Source organism: Panthera leo, chromosome B3, assembly GCF_018350215.1.
Source record: "Panthera leo isolate Ple1 chromosome B3, P.leo_Ple1_pat1.1, whole genome shotgun sequence".
Lineage (NCBI taxonomy): Eukaryota > Metazoa > Chordata > Mammalia > Carnivora > Felidae > Panthera > Panthera leo.
In genome coordinates, this window is record NC_056684.1 from 121,513,047 (window position 1) to 121,536,572 (window position 23,526).

Below are 23,526 nucleotides of genomic sequence, written 5' to 3' on the forward strand. Positions count from 1 at the left end.
GTATGGTCTTTTGGGTTCTCTTTTTATCTTCTTCATTAAGGATCAGAGTTAGAACTCCTGGCTCCACCCCTAGTTCTGTCAGCACCTCGCAGCACCTTCCTTTTATTTGGGTTTCAATTTAGCTCCGTGTTTAAACAAAGATATCAATATTTCTCTTTCTGGGTAATTATAAGGATTCCTGATAAATTTCAGTAATGTATCTGGTATAGGAACATGTTAGGGAAATGGAATTAAAAGTAAAATCTCCTGCCAACCTAAATAATCTTCTCGACAAATGCAGAAAAAGAAACAGTTGTATTATTGAATCAGCATTAAATCAGTCAGTGATGTATATCACAGGCAAGCTGCTAAAGAAGACTGCAAAGTCGAGGAGATCTCACCCTTTTATATAGCCAGCCAGACAGAATCCATTACTTACATGTTAACTGTCTGTATCCAAAAGAAAAAGAAAACTTCTCTTATCTTTATGACAAACATGAAGTTACTATTGGAGCCAGGCACTTAGGCCCAAGAGATAAGGTGCCATCCTCCTTAATGCTCACATTTCAAAAGATGGCCCCAAAGCCCCCCAAACAGACAGTCTTGGGATGTAAAACTGGTAGTGACTTACTCAACTTTTTAGAGGATTTATGTACATGTCAAAAACAGAAAAAGGATTTAAATTACATGTTTTGTAAAGGAAATGTAAGGAAAGGGAGAAGGGGAGTTCTTTCATTTTTTGCATCAGAGAAAAAAATTTTAATATTTTTTAAAATTTATATTTATCCTTACAAACAACATGGCTTATAGGAGTACCACTGGACTATGGAATAGGGACTGGAGTTTGTTTACCAGGCTCTTTTATGTGGTACTTTCCAGACCTTTATAAAATAAAATTCAGGGGGTGCCTGGCTGGCTGGCTCAGTCAGTAGAGAATGCAACTCTTGATCTCAGGGTTATGAGTTTGAGCCCCACATTGGGGGTAAGGTTTACAGAAAGGAAGGAAAGGAAAGGGAAGGAAAGGAAAGGAAAGAAAAGAAAGGAAAGAAAGAAAGAAAGAGAAAGAAAAAGGAAAGAGAAAAAAAGGAAGGAAAGAAGAAAGAAGAAGAAAGAAACAGAAAAAGAAAGAAATTGAATGAAAGAATGAATTCAGAGTCTACCCATAACTGACTGCTCAAAAAAAAAGATAAAATAGTTCGTGTTGCTTGAATGACTCCAGTTCCTCTCTAGTTTACAGGCTTAACTGTTCTTTCTCTTCCCAGCCTCACTTCTTAGTCCTAAAAGCCACTAAAGGGCTACCATAATCCAGAAAGGCAATGATGTACCCTGTCCAGTTCCCTACACCTGAATGAATAGTCAAAGGAATCAATTTCTTTTTTTTTTTTTGTACTGAGAAAAGGAACAGTACCTCAAGTTAGCATTCGTACCAACTGTTAATATTTGATGATGCACCTAGTTTTTTCCCACACTGGACCAATGAAATTTTATCTCAAACCATTCTACACCATACCATTGAGTTTGCCTGGCTCACAATTATCCAAAAGAGAAAAATGTAAATGATTAATCTAACACAATGGTGGTTTACAAGTATAGTGAATGGTTTTGTTCAAAAGCACTTTAGCGTTTAGCAAACAATTGCCTGTTCAATGACAGAGCATAGTCAATGTCCTCCTTTCTCAACCTGATGGTCACTGCTGTTGTTTTCTACTCTATTATAACTGACATAAACTATTTGCAAAATGTAAAGGCAATAACTTTGCAGTGTAGGAATAAGATCTATATTTTGCAAAATTATTTTTAGCCATGTAATATAAATGCCAGCCATTTATAAAAATGGTTTTGTTGTTTAAAATGGTTTAAATGGGGGGGCCTGGGTGGCTCAGTCGGTTAAGTATCTGTCTTCAGCTCAGGTCATGATCTCACGGCTCGTGAGTTCGAGCCCCACGTCGGGCTCTGTGCTGACAGCTCAGAGCCTGGGGTCTGCTTTGGATTCTGTGTCCCTCTCTCACAGTGCCCCTCCCTCACTCATGCTCGTGTCTCTCTCTCTCTCTCTCTCTCTCTCTCTCTCTCTCTCTCTCTCTCTCTCAAGGATAAAACATTAAAAAAATAAATACAAATAAAAAATAAAATGGTTTAAATGGGAACAGCTTTAAATAAGATAATTCCAGAACAGTCATATATAGCTGAAATAAGCATGAAATGAGTCATAATTCAATTAAGATTGTTTACCACACATTTTACTTCTTTATCCAAAATGGTAGGAAAAGCAAGCTGTATCGTTTGTCAGCTACTCACTGCTACAGGAGAACAAGCTGCAATATATACTATCTAAACAGCTAATAATTTAGCTTTTAGAAGTGAAATAATTTATATTAACACGGCTTTCCTAGGGAAGTGGCTTACTTAAGTGTGTCAGGTTATATAGTTTCTTTTGGTTGCTTCCAAAAGCCAGACATACCCAAATATACTGATGTAAAAGACTTCTTGTTTTATTCTATATTTTAAAGAACATCAGTATAATTTTCTAATTCCTTAATGCCCAACATGTGGCAAACACAATGTAATCACATGATTCCTAATGTGAATTGTGATAATCAGGGTACAACCATTGTGGAAGGGAAAAAAATCCTGATTCCTGAGGTCTCTTCTCTTATTGGGAGGGAGAGCCTGTGGAGACCACTGGCTGCTGTTTTTTGGTTAGGGAGATGCCAAATGAATCACAGTATAGAAGGGTAAGGTGGTCCTGGAGAGCAGTACTGGTTGAGAGCTGCTGACTAAAGGGAGTTTCCTTGAGTTGCACAGCAGTCAGATCAAACCAGGGGAAAGGCCTGGAGTGAAAAAAAATACTGTTACTTTTTAATGTCTGTTCAGTACATCTGATTTGGCTGTTAGAACAGGAAATAAGATACTTTATTTTTATATCAAACTAATTAAAATTCATAGTTAAACATTCAGCTAGAACTATTCACTATGTAGATTTAATTGTACTTATGATTTTTGTACTTATGTACATTTTTCTAAGTGTGCAGGAATTCATAATTAATTAAAGAATGATTATAATAATGACATTGATGTTCTTTTCAGTATATTTCCCTTGAATTTAGAAATAGAATATGTAAGAGGATCATGGACATTAGGAATACAAAAGATCTCATTTCTTTTAAGCTGTTCTCTTCAACAGGGGTGCCTGGGTGGTTCAGTCGGTTAAGTGGCTTACTTTGGCTCAGGTCATGATCTCATGGTAGGTGAGTTTGAGCCCTGCCTCAGGCTCTGTGCTGACAGCTCAGAGCCTGGAGCCTGCTTCGGATTCTGTGCCTCCTTCTCTCTCTCTCTCTCTCTCTCTCTCTCTCTCATTCTCTCTCTCTCTCTGTCCCTCCCCCACCTGCACTCTGTCTGTCTCTCTCAAAAATAAATACTAAAAAAAAATGTTTTTTAAAGATATCTTCTTCAACAAATGGGGTGCCTGGGTGGCTCAGTTGTTAAGCATCCAACTTCAGCTCAGGTCATGATCTCACAGATTCATGATCGGGGTCTGTGCTGACAGCTTGGAGCCTGAAGCCTGCTTCAGATTCTGTGTCTCCCTCTCTCTCTGCCCCTCCCCAGCTGACACTCTGTCTCTATCAAAAATTAATAAAAAGCATTAAAAGAAAAAAGATATCCTCTTCAACTTATTAAGGTATATAGATCAACACATGTATAGGGACTTTCAAGTCTTTTTTTTTTATAAGTTCCCCTTCCTCTTTTTTTTCCTTGCAGTTTTTTTGTTGAAGAAATTAGGTTGTTTGTCCTCTAAAATTTCCCATATTCTAGATTTTGCTGATAATATCTCATGGTCATTTAACATTTTCCTGTCTCTTGAATTTAAATCTATACTTGATCAAATTCTGGGGTTTTTTATAAGAGTATTTCATCTGTATCTGTTTTATCCAGAAATACATTGTCTGTCTGCAGTGTTAAGACTGATTAATGGATTCAGTGTGATCTATTCATTATAAAGCCCCCCCATCAACTTTTCACCTATAGTTGCCTAGATTCATTATTTCATTAGAGTTTACAAAATGATATTCTACCACTCCTTCATTTAAGAAGGAATCTTTCAACTTTATAAATAGTGCCAGAAGCCAAGAGCAAACATCCTACTCAGTAATTTAACATTAAAAACATAGCCTATTTTCAAGTTCATTTGTCACAGCAAATATTGAGAGTAGTTACCTCTTGAAAATGGGATTTAAGGGAGGTACTTTCACTTTCTGTTTGGTACATTTTAGTTGATATCCTATTTACCATAAACATTTGTTACTTTTCTAATTTTTAAAGTCATTTTTTAAAAATTCACATGAAAAATAAATGCATAAGGATTTTGGAAAATAATAGGGGTACCTGGGTGGCTTAGACAGTTGAGCGTCCAACTTCGGCTCAGGTCATGATCTCGCAGTTTGTGAGTTTGAGCCCTGTGTCAGGCTCTGTGCTGACAGCTTAGAGCTTGAAGCCTGCTTCAAAGTCTGTGTTTCCCTCTCTCTCTGCCCCTCCCCTGTGCATTCTCTATCTCTCTCTAAATAAATAAACATTAAAAATTTTTTTGGAAAATAATAATGAAGAGGACTTGCCCTATCAGATACAAAAATATAGAAACACATTACAGCAATTAATCATAGCATGGGAGCTTTGGCATGGCAAAGGAAACAATCAGCAAAACTACAAGGCAACTGACAGAAAGGGAGAAGATATTTGCAAATGACCTATCAGATGAAGGGTTACTATCCAAAATCTATAAAGAACTTATCAAACTCAACACCCAAAAAATAAATAATCCAGTTAAGAAATGGGCAAAAGATATGAATAGACACTTTTCCAAAGAAGATATCCAGATGGCTAACAGACACATGAAAAAATGTTCAAAATCACTCATCATCAGGGAAATACAAATTAAAACCACAATGAGATACTACCTCACACCTGTCAGAATGGCTAACATTAACAACTCAGGCAACAACAGATGTTGATGAGGATGCGGAGAAAGAGGAACCCTATTGCACTGCTCGTGGGAATGCAAACTGGGCCACTCTGGAAAACAGTATGGAGGTTCCTCAAAAAATTAAAAATAGAACTACCCTATGACCCAGCAATTGCACTACTAGGTATTTATCCAAAGAATATAGGTGTGCTGTTCTGAAGAGGCACATGGACCCCAATGTTTATAGCAGCACTATCGACAATAGCCAAAGTATGGAAAGAGCCCAAATGTCCATCGACTGATGAATGGATAAAGAAGTACACACACACACACACACACACACACACACACACAATGGAATATTACTTGGCAATCAAAAACAATGAAATCTTGCCATTTGCAACAACATGGATGAAACTAGAGGGTATTATGCTAAGTGAAATTAGAGAAAGACAAATATATGACTTCACTCATATGTGGAATTTAAGATACAAAATAGATGAACATAAGGGAAGGGAAGCAAAAATAATATAAAAACAGGAAGGGAGACAAAACATAAAAGACTTAAATTCAGAAAACAAACCAAGGGTTGCCAGAGGGGTTGTGGGTGGAGGGAAAGACTAAATGGGCAAGGGGCATTAAGGAGGACACTTGTTGGAATGAACACTGGCTATTATAAGTAGGGGATGAATCACTGGATTCTATTCCTGAAATCATTATTGTACTATATGCAAACTTGGATGTAAATTAAAAATAAATAAAAATAAAGTTGATGACAAAAAAAATCATAGCATAGGAATAGAAAATAGGCCCACAGTTCAGAATACAGTCCAGAAATATACCCATAAATATCCTTCATTTTATTAAATAATAAAAATCATATTTCAAATTGGTAGGAAAAGGAATGGCCACTCTATAAATAATGTAGGACAATTGGCTTTCCAAAATGAATAGAAGATACTAAAAATCCAAAACTGCTTAAAGATTTAAATATTTTAAAAATAAAATACTAGAAGACAATATAGAATATCTTAGGGTGAAGATGGTCTTTATAAGTATGATTTAAAACCCCAAAGCCATAAAGCAGTGATTTGACACTTTTGACTACAAAAATGAGAATCTCTGAGCAGCAAAAGGTACCAAAAAGAAAGAAAAATATGGAAGTTATTTCCAATACACATAATGTATTCCTACTGAAAACCTTCTCTGAAACAATATATAAAAGCAAACAAAAGAGAAATGAATAGGCAAAGAATATATAATGAGAACGAAAGAGAACACAAGAGCAACAACTTGGAAGCTGGAAAAAATATGGACAAATAATAACACTGAGCTGAATCTGAAGTCAGCAACAGGGAGAACCAAGACACAGTCCATTTACATCATAGAACCCACAAAAGACTCAAGATGTAGTGGGACCCAGTACATCAGAAGTGGAGATGAGATGGGACTAAAAATAGGATGATGGACTGAAAATCTTAAAAAAGAGAGAGACCCTCACAGCACACTACCCAATGCTGCACAGTCAGGAGACTGTCCCTCCTCCTCCCCAACAGAAGATTTATTCTCTAGAAGAGTTAAATAGAGGGTCTTGGGGGGCACCTGGCTGGCTCAGTCAGTGGAGCAGGCAACTCTTGATCTCAGGGGTCATGAGTTTGAGTCCCACATTGGGTGTGAAGATTACTTAAATAAATAAGACTTTAAAAAAAAATATGGAGTCTCTGGACAAGGAGACAATAGGCACTGTTGCAGGCAAGGATTTGCTGAATAGAAAGGATATAAAGTAAAAAAATATAAGCAATAAAATGACCCCTCTTCTTATACACATACATAGCTTTCTTTCCTGCAGTTGGGTCCCAAAGACTTAAACCAATATTTAGTGTTTCCCAAGGAAATAGCTGACCAAATCACTCTGTAGTAATGACTACAGTAACAGAGTTTCCAATCAACTTTTTAGTAACCAGGACCTTAAATATGAGCAAAGTTCTCCATATACGTACTTGAATAAAGCTTCTCAAATCCATGATAGAAACCAAAACCAGTGATCAGTACAGATTCCTCACAGAAGAAAAAAATTCATTTACATTCTCAAAGGGATAAGAGATGGTATTGCATAATGAAATGACAACAGGATGCTACATAAAAAGGAATATTTGGAGACTTAAAAATTTTGAAAATATTCAAAATATACCAAAAATTAAAATATGCTTAAAATATGATAGCAAAAACAGTATAGTTGAAATCTCTCAGAAAATAGAAATAGACAAAGATATTAAAAATAGAAAAGATAGGGGCACCTGGGTGGCTCAGTCAGTTAAGCATCTGACACTTGATTTCAGCTCAGGTCATGATCTTGTGGTCGTGGGATCGAGCCGCATGTTGGGCTCCATACTAAGCATGGAACCTGCTTGAGATTCTCCCTCTTTGTCCCTCCCCATCTTCCTAAAAATAAGAAGAAGAAGAATAAGAAGAATAAATAATTAAAAAATAGGAAAGATAAAGAAAATCAGAGTTTCAGTCCAGGAGGTTCAACATTGGACTAAAGAGAAGAGACAAAACAGGAAAGGGGAGGAAATTATCAGACATAACTGGAGAAAAGTAGAGAATTTGACATTCAGGTTAAAAAGGACTGCTGAATGTTCTGCTTCTTTTATGGGTGCCAGTTACATACATATTTCCTTTACAACAGTTCATTAAACTGCATTATTTAGGAATTTATGGAATATGCACTTTTCTGCATAAGTGTTATATTTCACAAAATTTTTTTTAATTAAGGGGGAAAGGAGAAAGGCTCACTATGTGCCCAACACAGTGAGTTAAAATAGACCTACATCAAAAATAAAAATAAAATAAAATAGACCTAAATTCATCACCCATCATAAAATTTTAGGATACTGAGGTCAAAAGATACTAAAAACTTCCAAGGGAGAAAAGGAACAGATTTCAAAAAAAGTTTGAATTCAAGAATTAGAATGGCATTGTACTTCTCAACAGCAACTCTGTCTGGGGCACCTGGGTGGCTCAGTCGGTTAAGCGTCCAACTTCAGCTCAAGTCATGATCTCACGGTTCGTGGGTTTGAGCCCCTTGTCAGGTTCTGTGCTGACAGCTCAGAGCCTGGAGCCTGCTTCAGATTCTATCTCTCTCTCTCTCTGCCCCTCTCCTACTCGCGCTCTGTCTCCCCCTCTCTCTCAAAAAATGAGTAAAAACACTTAAAAATTAAAAAAAAAAACAAAAAAACCCAGCAACTCTGTGAGACAATGAAGCAATGCCTTTAAAACTCTGAGGCAAAATTACTTCTAACTTAGAATTCTACACCTGGCTATGTTCTCATAAAATATTAGGTTAGAATAAAAACATTTTCAGACACAGTCTCTATAATTACATTGTTTTCAAAAGAAGCTACCGAAAGAAGATATGATCCACCATTATGAAAGAGTAAACCATACCAGAGGAAGAGGGATCCAGGAAAAAGAGATCCAATGTAAGAGAGAAAAAGGAATCCCAGGCTAAGGGTGAAGGGAAATCCCCAAACTGGAAGTGCTTCACTGGCCTTTGGTGATTAATTAGAATGCGAGAGATGGGAGGCCATCAAGGATTACTTCCAGGCTTCTGTTTAAACAACTTGGCAAAAGAGCATGTAATTAGGTAAGAAACACCAGCAGAGCAGGTATGAGAGCAGGTATGCTTCTGGACATGTTGAGTTTGAGGGGAGATGGTGACTACAAACTTAACTTGGGTATAGAGTTGACTCTAGGCTAGAGAGTCATTTGCTGTCAGTGCAAAGATGGCAGCCTAAGTCCCTGAACTGGAAATGATCACCCATGAACAAAGTGTAGAATGGCAATAAAGAAGGCCTAGGACAGAGCCCTGAAAACTCCCAGACATAAAGATGAGGCAAAAGAGGAGCTGGCAAAGGAGGGGCTAGAGAGACAGGAAGAAAATGAGAAGAACCTAAGGGTATCATGAAAGCCAAGAAAAGAGATTGCTTCAAGAAGGATTCAAGAGTTCCAGGTTCAATAGTCAAGGAAGAGGAGGGTTAAAAATTGCCAAATGAGGGGCACCTGGGTGGCTCAGTCGGTTGAGTGTCCGACTTCAGCTCAGGTCATGGTCTTGCAGTTCGTGAGTTTGAGCCCTATGTCGGGCTCTGTGCTAACAAACGGCTCAGAGCCTGGAGCCTGCTTCAGATTCTGTATCTCTCTCTCTCTCTCTCTCCCCCTCCCCTACTCATGCTCTGCCTCTCTCTGTCTCTCAAAAATAAATAAATGTTAAAATAATAATAAATAAATTGTTGGGGCACCTGGGTGGCTCAGTCGGTTAAGCTTCCGACTTCAGCTCAGGTCATGATCTCACAGTTCGTGGGTTGGAGCCCCACATCAGGCTCTGTGCTGACAGCTCAGAGCCCAGACCCCGCTTCGGATTCTGTGCCTCCCTCTCCCTCTCTGCCCCTCCCCTGCTTGCTCTCTCTCTCTCTCTCTCTCTCTCTCAAATAAACGTTTAAAAAAATACTTTAAAAAAATTGCCAAATGAATTTAGTGGCATGGAAGTCACTGGTAATAAGGGCAACAGTTTTTCCCTATTAGATTATCAAAGATTAAAAAGATTGATTCTTATAGCTATCAAGCTATGGAGAAATGGCATACTCATACACACTGGTGGAAATGTAAATAAGCACCACATTTTTTAAAGAATTTTTTTTTAAGTTTATTTATTTAGAGAGAGAGAAAGTGTGTGTGTGCAGGCATGCGAGTAGGGGAGGGGCAGAGAGAGAATCCTAAGCAGCCTCCACGCTGTCAGTGCAGAGCCCAACATGGGGCTCAATCCCAACAACCTGAAGATCATGACCTGAGTCAAAATCAAGAGTCAGACACTTAACCGACTGAGCCACCCAGGTGCTCTAAGCACCACATTTTTGATAAGCAATTTGGGAATACCTATCAAACATAAAATGTATATACCCTAACCCAGAAATATTCTTCTAGAATATTCTAGATATTCATCCAACAGAAATATTGGTACAAGTGTGCAAGCTATGTATAAAAATGTTCATATGCAGGGCGCCTGGGTGGCTCAGTTGGTTAAGCGGCCGACTTCGGCTCAGGTCATGATCTCGCGGTCCATGAGTTCAAGCCCCGAGTCGGGCTCTGTGCTGACAACTCAGAGCCTGGAGCCTGTTTCAGATTCTGTGTCTCCCTCTCGCTGACCCTCCCCTGTTCATGCTCTGTCTCTCTCTGTCTCAAAAATAAATAAAACATTAAAAAAAAAAAAAAAAGGAGAAAAGAAAACTTTAAAAAAAAAATGTTCATATGCAGACCCTTATTCAGATTTTGGGGCAGGGAGAAACTACATTACCATCAAGAATAAATAAGATGAATAAATTCAATGAAATAATATACCCAATGGATCCCTATGCATTGCTTATAAATAGAGTAGATATGATTGTACTGACATGGAATGGCATCCACAACATAGTAAATGAAAAATCAGCATATATAGTCCCCATGTTTCAAAAATGTACAGATATAGATATGCATACACATAATACCATGATAATATAAATATGTTTGTAAATACATAGATTAAAAGACAAAAATATAAAACCCACTGGAGGTAAAGTCTATGAAACGGTATTTGAGGAGCAAAGGAGAGCTTTCGCTTTTCCACTAGTTGGATTTTTTACAAGAATGTATTATTTTTATAAAATTTTAAAGATCACGCGAAAAGAAAAAGCATCTGCTAAGATGTGTGGGAGAAATTAGAATAGCCAGCTGTCTGATGCCTTACCTTTTCTGAGATAGGTTCTTGGTATAGACTTGGTTGACAAAATCACCTAATTGAAATTTGGGGCAAGATGCTCCATCCTTCCCACAGTCTTCAAAGTGCACAGAGAGGAACAGTTCATTCAGATGTTGCAGCACTTGTAAGTGGGGCATGTCCTTTGCAGTGCAGATGTTTAGGATGGCGTAGAACACTCCCTCCAACCACTTGATATTGAGGATTATTCCCCCTACACATTAATGGGAAGGGAAATACCAGTCAGCACCACCAAAAAGGTTTGCCGGGAACACAGGACAAAGAACAGCCACCTTTTTTCCAAGACAGGTGGGTCATATGAACCTCAAGATAAGCAAACACTCCTCTTTCTGGGCCAAGAGCCCTGATTGTGCCCTTTATAACAAATCATGTGTCAACCCCACCACAGGAGGACAGGTATGACTAATGTAGACATTGCTAATGGCAAAAGCATCTCTAGAAATCTCTAGAATGATCCTCCCAATAAGGAGAAGAAACTAAGGAAAAATGCAAGATTAGAGCAGGGAAATGCCATTTAATGCCAGACAGCACATCCTCCTGTTTAAATAGGCTCTCCCCTCTGGCTGTTTCTGGCTCAGCCTTAACAGGTCCAAATACTCAGACTTGTCTGCTTGCCTTAATGGCAGCTGCTTTTTGTTACCAAAGCTGTTCCCATTCAAAACTAAACAGCTGAGAATGTATCCAGCTTGTACTCCCCCTACACACATAACCCAAGACAGACACACACACACACACACACACACGCACTGGGATTATAAAATAGTACCAGGCCGAGAGGAAAGTAACTTTCAAAAGAGTGCCAAACACACAGCAAGCCTTTACCAGCAGAACTGTAGGGGCAGGTAGCCTGAAGGGTCGCAGGATCTTGGAGGGCAGCTGTGATCTCCTTATTGGCCCCCCAGATGTTGACAAAATCTTCAACACACTGATACTGAGGCCGCAAGATATTGGTGTGGTTCAGCAGGAGTTTCAACCTGAAAGGAAATCCCCCAAGACATGGAGTGCTGGGCCAAGACTATCATAAACCACCACAGGATCCATTGTGTTGGATCATATCCAACCCCAACAACATCCTCCCCTGCACAACACCGCTCAGAGGCAAACATGGGTGGAGGCAGCACTGAGGGCACTGCTTATTAGTTGGACTCTTTCAACCACTAACACTTAGTGAATGTTGTCTCATGCCAGACACCAGGCTAGACAATAGGGGCACAAAAATACTATTTGACACATGCTGTGAATCACTTTTCATGTTGGTCACTGGTGGTTACCCTTCCCATTAATGCACAAGGGGAACGCTAGTCGGCCTCAAGTAGTGGGAAGCAATGCGCCATTGCAGTTCTAAACATTTGCACATCAAAGAAAATGTTCCACCCACAAGTGCTGTTTGTGGAAAAGTGGGAAGACACAATTAGAAAGGCTGGCTGGGTGTTGCAGGAGAAGCTGCTTCTACCTTATTACCGGGAATGACCAACTCCATGAGGTAGGGGGCTGGGGTGGAGGTGGGGGGTAGAAGCCAGATATGAGGGGATATGGTTCTGCCAGTTCCGTGCTCTCCCTAACAGGATACCTGGCTATTGGGACAGCAGCTGCGAAGCTGTACACAATGCAACCTTTTTCCAGGCAGGCTTGAATTTCCAGACAGATAGTAGGCAGCTGAGATGGCAGGCAGCAGAGGAATACCAAGTTGGCCCAGTTCACCAGATAAGGGTTATGGTAAAAGCACTGGATTCCCAGTTTCTGGAACTCATCTGGGAGGGATAAAGGAAGAAAGAAAGATCATAGTACAAATGAGTCTGATCTAAACATCAACTATGGGGAGAGGATGACAATTACTTCATCTCAAGTCCTGTCAACACATAAATCAAAGAATTCCCCTCACATCTTCTAGAAGACACAGGTAATGCCCTAACCCCATTATCAAAGCAGCTAGCACCACTGCAACAGTGCTTGAGATTACAATTCATCCTTATCTTCTTTTAGACCTAATGCTAGAATTTTTCAGGTTTGTTTGTTTATTTTTGAGAAAGAAAAAATCTGGAAGAAGCCTTCTTGCTCTAATTTACTGAAGGCTTACCACATGCCAGATAGTGTACAAAGTATTCTACGTACATTGTAAGGGAATCCTCACAAGGACCTTCTGAGACAGAGACTGGTATTATTCCTATATTACAAATGAGGAAACTGAGGTTTCAAGAAATCATTTGGCTTGCCTAGAGTTACACAGCTAACTGGCTTGAGCTCTCAGGTAGGAATGGCTAAGAGAGTGGAAGAGTATAGGGCAGAGGCTGGGAGGAGTCTGGAAAGATATACTTATGGTTTCAGTAAAGTAGACACAACTGACTGTTAACAAGATACTTTTAAATGTTGAGAGAAATGTGGTAGCTCATGTATTTTCAGTATATCAATCACTGATAGTTAATCATTTGTACTTTTTCAATATGGATTTCAAAAGTAAAAATGTAAACTCACATAAGGTAGCATGTTTTGTTATTGGAAAACAGAATATTATAGACATCGGAGAGGTGAGTTTTTATTTTAACTACCAAGAGTACATGATACATGTGATGCTATTGTTATCTGGGCACTTGTAAACCTAGAAGATGGACAGGACAAAGAGGAAGTTTAAAAAATATACACAAGGGCACCTGGGTGGCTCAGTCAGTTGAGTGTCTGACTCTTGATTTCAGCTCAGATCATGATGCCAGGGTCATGGGATCAAGCCCTGCATCAGGCTCCATGCTGAACGTGGAACCTGCTTGAGATATTCTCTCTCTCTCTCTCTCTCTCTCTCTCTCTCTCTCTCTCTCTCTCTCTCCCCTCCCTCCCTTGCTCATGCTCTAAAATAAAAAAAGAAAACATGCACAGCCATTCTTCTTTCATGTTTTGTTCTCAAAAGTGTACAGACTCTGATGCTCAGCATTTTGAGTTCCTGCTTCCTGACACAACATGCAGTGATATTCTAAAACTACAATTTCAGGGGCACCTGGGTGACTCAGCATCTGACTCTTGATTTCAGCTCAGGTCATGATCTCATGGTTCACGGGGTTGAGCCCGGCATCGAGCTCTGTGCTGGTAGTGCAGAGCCTGTTTGGGATTGTCTCTCTCCCTCTCTCCCTCTCTCCCTCTCTCTCTCTCTCTCTGCACCTCCCCTACTCATGCTCTTAAATTAATTAATTAATTAATTAATTAATTAATTTTAAAAGCTGCAATTTTATTATTAAAAAATATAGTGCTTTCCAAAGAATATATGTACCTTATTGAAATATCACATATACTAGTCCTATTGATGAGATTTAAGAGATTTGTCTTGGGTGGTAAGATTTTTTTCAAGTTTCTTTAATACAGAAAGAATGCTTGCAAATTAATAACAAAAAAATTAGAAAAAAAATGTTCAGCATTCCAACACAAAAGTTGAACAAAAAGAACTCAAAAAAGATGAAATAGCAATAAACCTATAAAAAATATTCAGTTCTTCTAGTGATCAATGAAGAATATATTAAACCAGAAAAATTTTAAAGTCATATTAAAACGATTATTTAAAAAAAAAGGATTCCCAGAACTGACAAGAGTATAGTGAAATGGGTGTTCTTTTTTTAAAAATATAATTTATTGTCAAATTGGCTTACATACAACACCCAGTGCTCATCTCAACAAGTGCCCTCCTTCATGCCCATGACCCACTTTAGTGAAATGAGTGTTCTTACACAATTCTGGTGAAAGCATACATCCCTTTTTGGAAGTCAATTTGAAAAACTATATTAGAAGTTTCTTTAAAAAAATCTAAACAACGTACCATACGATCTAGCCATTCCACTTCCAGGAGTTTACCTATGAAAAAGTGAAGCATTTGTCCACACTAATATCTGTACACAAATGTACATAGTAGCCTTATGTATAATAGCTAAAACCAGGAAACAACCTGGATGTCCACCCCCAGCTGAACAGATAAACTATGGAATACTCATGCCATGAAGTACTACTCAGAAATAAAAAGAATATCAATATGTGAAACAACATGGGTATATCTCGAAATAATTATGCAGAGTGAAAGAAGTCAGAATGTAAAAGTATAAACTGTATGATTCCATTTACATAAAATTCTAGAAAATGCAAACTAATTGATGGTGACAGATCAGTGGTTTCATGGGGAGCTGCAAGGAGGTAGAGAGAGAAATTACAAGGAAAGTTTTGGGAGTGATGAATAAGTTCATTACCTTGTGTTGATGGTTTCACAGGTGTACAAAGATGTGTCAAAACACAGATGTGTCAAAACATCAAATTGTACACTTTGAAAATGTGCAATTTATTATACACAAATTATATCTTAATAAAGATGTACTTATTCTCTGACCTAGTAATTTTATTTTTTAAATTATGTGCAAGGAAATCCAACCAAATACAACATAAATTACCATACAGCCATATTTTGGGATACTAGATAACCTTAAAATCATTATTTTGAAGAATGTTAATAGGAGAATATGCTTATGATAAATTAAGTGAAAAATGCAGAATGCAAACAACTTTGTACAGTATCAATTACTGATATAATCTGATATGAGCAGAGAAATATAGGAAGGAAATGGTAACCCTGGTAAGGGGATTATAGATAGTTATTATTTACTTCATTATAGAATATTCTAACTTTCCTATAATATACATAAAATTATGTTATACTTTTATTACTGAAGTATAACTTATATAAAGGGCACACACAGAGCTGAAGTATCTAGTCTTATCATTTTTGACAAATGCATACACCCATGTAACTCATACCTTTCTCAAGATATTGAACATTTTCATCTCCCCAAAAAGTTCCTTTGGGTCCCTCCTCTGTCAGTCTCCCCAGAAGCAACCACTCTTCTGACCTCTATCATCATAGACTAGTAAGTAAAATTATTATAAAACATTTTTAAAAATTTAGTAATTGTTATTTTTAAAAACACAAGGCCAAATGTTTGGAACTGTTTAATACCCACCAGAATCTAACTGGTCCAATGAGAAGATTTGAACTCTCTTTAGAAAACTTTTCTGTATCAAAGACTCAGAAAGCTATTTTATCACCAAGGGCACAGGGAGGAGAGATGGATATAAAACATTTACAGGGAGAAGAAAGTTTTCCTCTTTTTTTTTTCTTCCAGTAAAAAACAAAAGATTTATTTGATCTGAAGAGAAACAGAAGCATGAGAAGAAAGTTGTTTTAAGGAACAAGTTAAAACCCATCTTTCTATGGGCCCCTGGCTGGATCAGTTGGTGGAGCTTGAGACTCTTGATCTCAGGATTGTGAGTTCAAGTCCCACATTGGGTGCAGAAGTTACTTAAAAATAAAACCTTTAAAACACACACACACACACACACACACACACACACACACACACACCACACCTTCCTAGCTTTTCTCAGGGCTAGCAAGCAGAGAACTCAGCGTGTTGCGTGCATGGGTTCCTCCTTCAAGGAACCTCTTCAAAATGGCCTCATCAACACCTAAAGAGCTACCACACACTGCTCCTCACCCAGGGCCTCTGGCCTGCGAGTGGAAATCCTCAGGTTCTCAGCAGGGATGGGGACAAGCTGAAGCAGTGCACAAGCCAGCTGCTTCCCAAGGTGGCCACCTCCAATGATGCCCACCTTTAACTCATCATCATCATCATCGGGAGTGTCAGCAAGCAATCCAGTCAAGAGACACCTGGAAGTGTGCTTCTCACGTAATGATTCTCTGGAGAAGGAACACACAGACACATAAATGAATATATGCCTGTAGCTCTTAACTGTCAACCTCTGGTGTTCTCTGCTTTAACTTTCTCATATGGCAGCCTGGTGGCACCTTTAGTACTCCAGAGATAAGGCATTCCAATCAAGTGCCACTTGTCCAGTATTGCTAGGGAATGAAATGTTTCTCCTGAGTGAATTTTCCAGAAAGAAAAGCATACCCCTTTCAAGGGACCGAAACTTCTTTAAAACATTTTTATTTATTTATTTATTTATTTATTTATTTGTTTATTTGTTTATTTATTTATTTTTAATTTTTTTTTTACGTTTATTTATTTTGGGGAGAGAGAGAGACAGAGTGTGAACGGGGGAGGGTCAGAGAGAGAGGGAGACACAGAATCCAAAACAGGCTCCAGGCTCTGAGCTGTCAGCACAGAGCCCGACGCGGGGCTCAAACCCTGCGAGATCGTGACCTGAGCTGAGGTCGGACACTTAGCTGACTGAGCCACCCAGGTGCCCTAAAACATTTTTAAATGAACATTTGTTGTTGTTGTTGTTGTTACATGCACTGTGCATTTCCCTGCCTTAAACACAAGATCTGAATATTGAACTGTTTGACTCAGGACTATCATTGTGAACAGCCAACTGTTTATACATCATCCTGGAACACTGTGGGCCAGTTCCTTCACTGTTTCCTATGCAGACAGCTGTCAATTTTCATTGACATCATGATAAGCATACCTTTTCTCACCCTACGCCTACTCTTTCTAGTTTGCTATTTCACTTTTGCATAGATCTGGGTAACCAGATAACTTAGCTTTTTTCAAACATGATTTATAAAAGTGGTGTATAAGGGAAAACAGACCTGAGAAACAGGATCAAGGGTTTTAGGCCACTCTTTCCAGAGGCTCACTTACTGGTTCTGGATGTGTTTCCTTGGCCCAAGGTGAACAAAGTCTAACCTCTGAATATATAAGGCATTGTTTTCTGTTGTTATACTATCTTATATTTGTTCTATATTTCTGTAAAAATTGGTCTTAAGCTCTGGAGTTTCCATATATACATCACAAGCCACATTCTATTTAAGTTTTCTAAGTTGAAAGGAAAGCATTTCCTCTGTGTCCAATCCTCCCAAATATAAAATGCCTCCGGAAGTTTCATATTTTGATTTCTCACCACTCATCTGGGATGCAACCAAAAGGTTTATGTTTTCTTATCAGTCAACCAATCAGCAAACTCATTAAGCAGACTGCCTCTTTGAGTATCTGCTGTATCTGTAACATGCTCAATTTAGATCTGGTCCCACCATCTAGGAGTTGATCTAATTTCAGAGAAAAGTAGTCTGGTGGCAGGGGAGCTACCAATGTTTAGGAGTAACCTAGAGTTATAGAATCCAGGAGTCTGGTCTTAAGTACCTTGCTCTCACACACTTCTTGTTTAAGTGTCTGAAGCCACATTGTACAAAGACACGAGAGGTCAGGACTAGACTGAGAGTATTCCTGGAATACTGTATTCATGTAAGTCACCTGGCCAAAAGGACCCCCAAAATTTCAGGTGGTTTTCCTGTTAGGGAGAATTCCACTATTAGCTTAGCCCCAAAATTTTCGGCCAATAGCCAGAGAATAGCTAGATATGGTAGCTGTAGAAGCCAAGTTGGTGGTCCCAATGAGGGATGAATGGCTGAATGAATGAACTGATCATTTAATCAATCTACCCACCAAAAGGTAATCACAAGCCCCGCTTTGTTATGTAACCACAGCCAAGGGATTCTGGTATGCATTTCCTGGTGCTTTCAGACCAGGAGTGATTGACTGTGGGTTGGAAAAGGTAGGAAGACACTCCCCCTGCCAAATCTATCCTCCAATATAAAAAGCTTAAGTCATTTGGATTCTCTGCAGTGGGATTCTTCTCCATCTGCCTTACCTCGGAGACCTAGCTTACCTCAAATTACAGAGTAGCTTGCAGAAGAAAGTTGCATGGGCACAGGCCTTGATCACCAGCCCTCGAGAACGGCCCTGCAAATACAGCCAGCTGCAGTCTTCCTCTTGAATCCCATACTCAAACTGCAGGGATTCAAGGTCCTCAAGCAAGTCCATTTCCAAGCCACCACCTCCTGCAGTGATAGATACCAATCAGTTTGGCTCCCTCTCTTAGAAGACAAGGGAATCTACACAGGAGGGTGTGTGTCCCAGTCACAAGCTCCTGTGATGGTGGGCTTCAGCACCTCTCTCCTCTCAGATTCTGTACTTGCAGTGTGAGTCCTGGAGGATTCCTAAGCTCTGACTGCTCACAGATCAGGAATATCTGGATTCATGAAAAACCTGAACAAAAATCCAAAGTGATGGTCATCTCCGTAGGCTACAGCCACGTTTTTCAGCAGATGCACTTACTTTAGCAGTGGGTTTCACAGGTGGTTGTGGGCCAGGGCCTTGTCCCTTCTATTCCCTCCAAGATTTTAGAAATAGGACTGAACATGTACACACCACTTCAAAGGAATTCTTCCCTTTTACTCAACTCTGTGTTCCCCACAGGATAGGAAAGGGCCCAAATTTAACATGGTCTCTTTTCTAGGCCAAGGACATCTAGAGTTTTAGAAAATGAAGCCAGAGATATGTAAGCCCATTTACATATATCTCTCACCAACCAAAATGAGGAGAAGGTGGCTTTACTCCTAGGTACTTCTGGTCGTGGAGAGTAAGAACTACATTTCTAGGGAGAATTACCCAAGAAAGTTGTCATTATGACTCCTTAGCTACCAGATTACTTCAGTCTCTGAGCCTTAAAGGGGCCAGCCCCACCCAGAGGTTTTCTAGACTTGCGTCATGAGGGCAGGAATTCTTTTTGCTACTCCTAGGAGCACTACACCAGGGCAGTATGGGATCCTCCCTTTCCTAACAGAAGGTTCTGGGCATCTAGATTTTTCCCAGACTGGAATATCATACAGATCCCAGCACTACTCAAGGTGTTATTTTTCATACCTTTTCTTTTTATATTCAAGATACTGAAGAATAAGACAAGTAAATTCTTGGGATATAATGTACCCCATAGTGACTATAGTTAATTATACTAGATTATATACTTGAAATTTGCTAAGAATAGATCTTAAATGTTCTCACCACACACACAAAAGGGAACTATATGACAGATGTGTTAATTAATTGGACTGTGGTAATCATTTCACAATATATAGCAAATCATCATGCTGTATACCTTGAACATATACAATTTTTATTTGTCAATTATACTTCAGTAACGGTGGGAAAACAATCAATGATATTCAGAACTCTATTTTATAGCAATGGCAAAATTGAGACCAGAAATCAAAACTATTCAAATCTCTAATCCATTTTTTAAAAAGTAATCTCTATACCCAACGTGGGACTCGAACTCATGATCAAAAGTCTCATGCTGCATGGACTGAGCCAGCCAGGCACCCTTCTAATCTACTTTTTAAATTAAAAGAAATTGAAGTAAAACTCACATAACACAGCCATTTGGAAGTGAACAATTCAGTACATTTGCAGTGTTGTACTTGCTCTGGAACCTCTAGTTCTAAAACATTTTTATCCTCCCAGTGAAAGGAAACCCTGTACCCATTAAGCAGTTACGCCCCACTTGCTCGTCACCCTCCTCAGCCCCTGGCACCGCAAATCTTTTTGTCTCTGTGGATTTACCTTTTTTCGCGATTTCATGTGACTAGAGCCATACAATATGTGACCTCTCGTGGCTGGCTTCTCTAATCCTTTGCATAGAAGGGCTCCTATGTCACTCACAATCTCAGCACTTGAAGCGAAGAGTATGGAAATTCTCGTCAAGTCTGAGAAATACTTCCTTTGATCAAAACAGCGAGTAGGTCATCCTAATGTTGCAAGTGATATTTATTGTTCCAAAGGAAAGACAAGTTCAAAACCTCCCCACTCAGCACTGGTTAACCTGTACAGGCGTGGATTCTAGGCCCATCCTTCACTAATACATCCTCAAAAATGTGGATCCAGTGGTTGTGGCTTGGTAACATGTCAAGTTGGCGAAGCTGAGCTACATTTCCCAGAATTCCCTTCCCTGAATGTTTCCAGTTAGGGTGTGCCACAAGACTTTTGCACAGGATCTGGAAGGCTGAAGCAGCAGCCAGTTTGTGTTGCTTGCTTATAAGGTCTGGGCAGGTACTTTGCTGGCGACCGTGTTGATGCGGAGCAGCAGCTGGACCCATGATCACTACACTTTCCCCTGGATCCTCTTACAGCTTCTCACACTCCTGGGCCAGGTTTGTGTTCAGTTTCGTGACAAAGACCACCAACTAGTTTTGCCTGCAGGACACCCACATCCTCAACATTGGAGGCGGTGACAGCTGACACGGGTTCCTGTCCAGCCTCATGGCCTCCATGTTGTCCTTGCTTTCCCTCACATTTTATTCATCTTCCCTTCCCCGATGCCTGTCCTATGGACGTCCACCTCTACCACCAGATACGAAGACAACCTTCCATAGCCTGTTTAACCAATGGCCATACTTGAGTAAAGTCAGATCCCTGTAATGAAGCCCACATATAGACAGACTATATACTCCTAGACATTCTGCTTCTCTAAATGAACCCTGATATACTAGTTAATAAGGTTAATGTGGTTTGTTATCGGCAAATAACTTGAGCATAATTTAGCAAATCCTGTTTCTTGAACAGCAAGACGGATGGTTAGGGAAGGAACTATGAGGTTACCTGGAATTGCAAAGGGGATCGCAAAGTGGAGGAGCAAGAGATAGAGTCTAATCCCCGGAAAGCAGGGTTTGTCAGCATTTGCATTACTGACATTCTGGGCAAGATAATTCTTCGTTGGCGGGGGCTGTCCTACATGGTAGGATATTTAGCAGCATCCCTTGCTTCTACCCACTTGATGCCAGTAGCATTCACCAGTTGTGGCAACAAAGCTTCTCCAGATTTGGACAGTCTCCTGGGGCCCAAATTCTCCCAGTTGAGAACCACATGGATTTAAGCATGCTCTGTGCCTCTATACAACATCTCTTCTTTCTACCCCTTCACCTGCTCCACACAGTCACAGGAGCATAGACTTCTACAAGTTCCAAGAGAAACATGCCCCCCTATGACAGGTTAAGATAGTGAGTCCAGAGAGAAAGGGATTCACCCAACATCACACAGCTTGTCAGCAGCAGAGCTGGGACAAGAGGCCAGGTCTTTTGTCTCCAGGTACAGTGCTGTCTGTTAACCACATGGCTGTACTTTGCCATAAGCACCGTTACTCCATGACCCGACGTGTGTTGACAGACTACTGAATGCGGTCACTGAGGCAGGTTTGTAGTGGTCCCAAGAGACAAGGCAATTATTTCATTGTTCTGTACAAAACATTTGGGAGGGAAAAGAGAAGGCACCAAGGAAGAAATAGCTTTATTAGGAGTCTAGGCATGTCGGGGAAACCCAATTCAGTTATAGAGAAGAGAGGCTTCTATTGGTACAGAGCAGGAGGCTAGCACTCCAGAATACCCTCTTGAAAACCAAGCATGAAACTAAAACCTCCATCTTAATTAATATCCTAACCGTCTGAAATGCTGCTGAGTTTAGCCCTGGTGGACCTTCTGAAAGCGCCTAGTGAAATAATGAGATTTGTGCATAAAGGAAGAGCTCTCTAGCACTGCTGAATCTGAGCTCCATATAAAGTTATGGGTCTGGGGTGGGAGAAGTAGAGGAAAAGATAACAGGGATGTCCTTATCTCCTACACAAGGCCATCTTGGTGTGCAGGTGAAAGAGGAACCACAAGTCTCGAACAGAGGCTAGAACTGGGGCAGCAGAAGGACACTGGCTGAAGAAACACGACGTCTGGGCACTCTCTGTCATTATGTGGAGGACTCTGTGCAGTCTGGTGTGAGGGCACCTCCAACAGCTCCTGGCTATACTGGCACCCCTTCCTGAGGTCCCTTGAGAGAGAGCCATTTCAGTTCTATTCCGACTCCATTCAGAGCAGAACTCCCAATGTCCAGCACCAAGTCCAGGGTCATAATTAGCTGAGAGGGATGGAGTGGCCATCCTATGATCCCTGACCTCTTAGTCTAGGAGACTTCTTTTCTAGAGCAGTCATTTTCCCAGACCAAGAGAGATCTTGCCCAATATGGGCCCAATCTAGAAATTATTCCCACCTTCACTTGAGCACCAGGTGGAGAGAATCTTTCTCATGAGTCAGAGCTTTAGATCTTGGCCCTTAGATGATGATTCTTGGACAGAAGATCAGTCTGAAGCTGTCTGTGCCCAGACGCTGGTTTCTGTCCTAAGAGTAGCAGGCATTGCCTGTTGATGATGGGTCCAAAGCGATGTGATACTGTAATTCTCCCAACAAAGAGCACTCTCTACTATAGGCAGGAAAGGAAGAAATGAGGCAGGTTTCAGGGTAGCTAATGCCACTTAATTCTTCCAACGAATTTGCTGTGGAAAAGAACAAACAATGATCAGTTTCCACTGACCCCTACAGACAGGCAGGGGAATACAATAAAACAAGGCTCACAGCTAGGTAAAGTAAGAATAAGGAGAATGGAGGGGGAAGTTGAAAAATGTTTTTCTAGTATGTAGGGGAGTTTGCTTATTCAGAGAGGAATTAAATACCCATTCTGTATCTTACAAGCCTGATTTAGGGCATTTATTCTGGCTCTGCCCTCCTCAGGACCAAGATTCACTAGCTTTAGATGACTCCATGGTAGGTTCCCAAATATCTAACAGGGAGCTAAGCTCTATGTGAACAAAAAGCTCAGTAATTTCATGCTATGAGAGATGAGTCAGTTGTGTTGCCCAAATAGCTAAAAGCTGTTTTAGCCACTTACTTCCAACCAGTAGATCATACCTGGCCCCAGAAAACTACCATCTGGATATTCTGCGTCTGCAGCAGTCATTCCCATGGTCCCTGGACGTGTACCTCCTACCTGATGTGTTTAACGATTATCAAGGTACTATGTGAAATCTCAGCCCAAGGTCCCCAGATTACCCCTGGATCATCCCACATCTCAGGAGTAATTTCTGCCTTTCGAAGCAGCGCTTCAGACCCTTAGGCTCACAGACTCTTATATCTATGATGCTC

General features: G+C 40.0%; 2 protein-coding genes across 7 annotated transcripts in view; both read right to left on the reverse strand.

Moving 5' to 3' along the window:
- Positions 1–2,267: 2,267 nt before the first annotated feature.
- Positions 2,268–22,682, reverse strand: NOXRED1 (NADP dependent oxidoreductase domain containing 1). 4 transcript variants are annotated; one of them, XM_042943933.1, is made up of 7 exons: positions 22,598–22,682; positions 18,399–18,570; positions 16,262–16,464; positions 12,316–12,496; positions 11,568–11,719; positions 10,716–10,938; positions 2,268–2,807 (listed from the first exon to the last, which is right to left on the reverse strand). In XM_042943933.1, the coding sequence occupies exons 1-7, from the start codon at positions 22,632–22,634 to the stop codon at positions 2,630–2,632; spliced, it is 1,146 nt and encodes a 381-aa protein (XP_042799867.1). In that variant the 5' UTR covers positions 22,635–22,682; the 3' UTR covers positions 2,268–2,629. The 4 variants fall into 4 exon arrangements, with proteins under 4 accessions (XP_042799867.1, XP_042799869.1, XP_042799871.1 ...); XM_042943935.1 differs by lacking the exon at positions 22,598–22,682 and adding an exon at positions 19,102–19,473; XM_042943937.1 differs by lacking the exon at positions 22,598–22,682 and adding an exon at positions 19,098–19,473.
- The window catches only part of VIPAS39 (VPS33B interacting protein, apical-basolateral polarity regulator, spe-39 homolog), a 37,907-nt gene continuing 34,045 nt past the window's right edge, over positions 19,665–23,526 (reverse strand). For all 3 annotated transcript variants that reach the window (XM_042943932.1, XM_042943931.1, XM_042943930.1), the window contains exon 20: positions 19,665–22,880. In XM_042943932.1, coding sequence (XP_042799866.1) covers positions 22,860–22,880 — 21 coding nt within the window. In that variant the 3' untranslated portion in view covers positions 19,665–22,859. The remainder of the gene's footprint in view (positions 22,881–23,526) is intronic.

Excerpts from the sequence above, each read along its gene's own strand:
- NOXRED1 (XM_042943933.1), bottom strand. The coding sequence starts at position 22,634 with ATGAGAAAGATTCTCTCCACCTGGTGCTCAAGTGAAG. Across the intron at positions 11,720-12,315 it reads GCTGCTGTCCCAATAGCCAG|GTTGAAACTCCTGCTGAACC; the intron begins GTATCCTGTTAG and ends ATTTCCTTTCAG. Across the intron at positions 2,808-10,715 it reads AAGAACCTATCTCAGAAAAG|GCCTTTCCCCTGGTTTGATC; the intron begins GTAAGGCATCAG and ends TTTTCACTCCAG.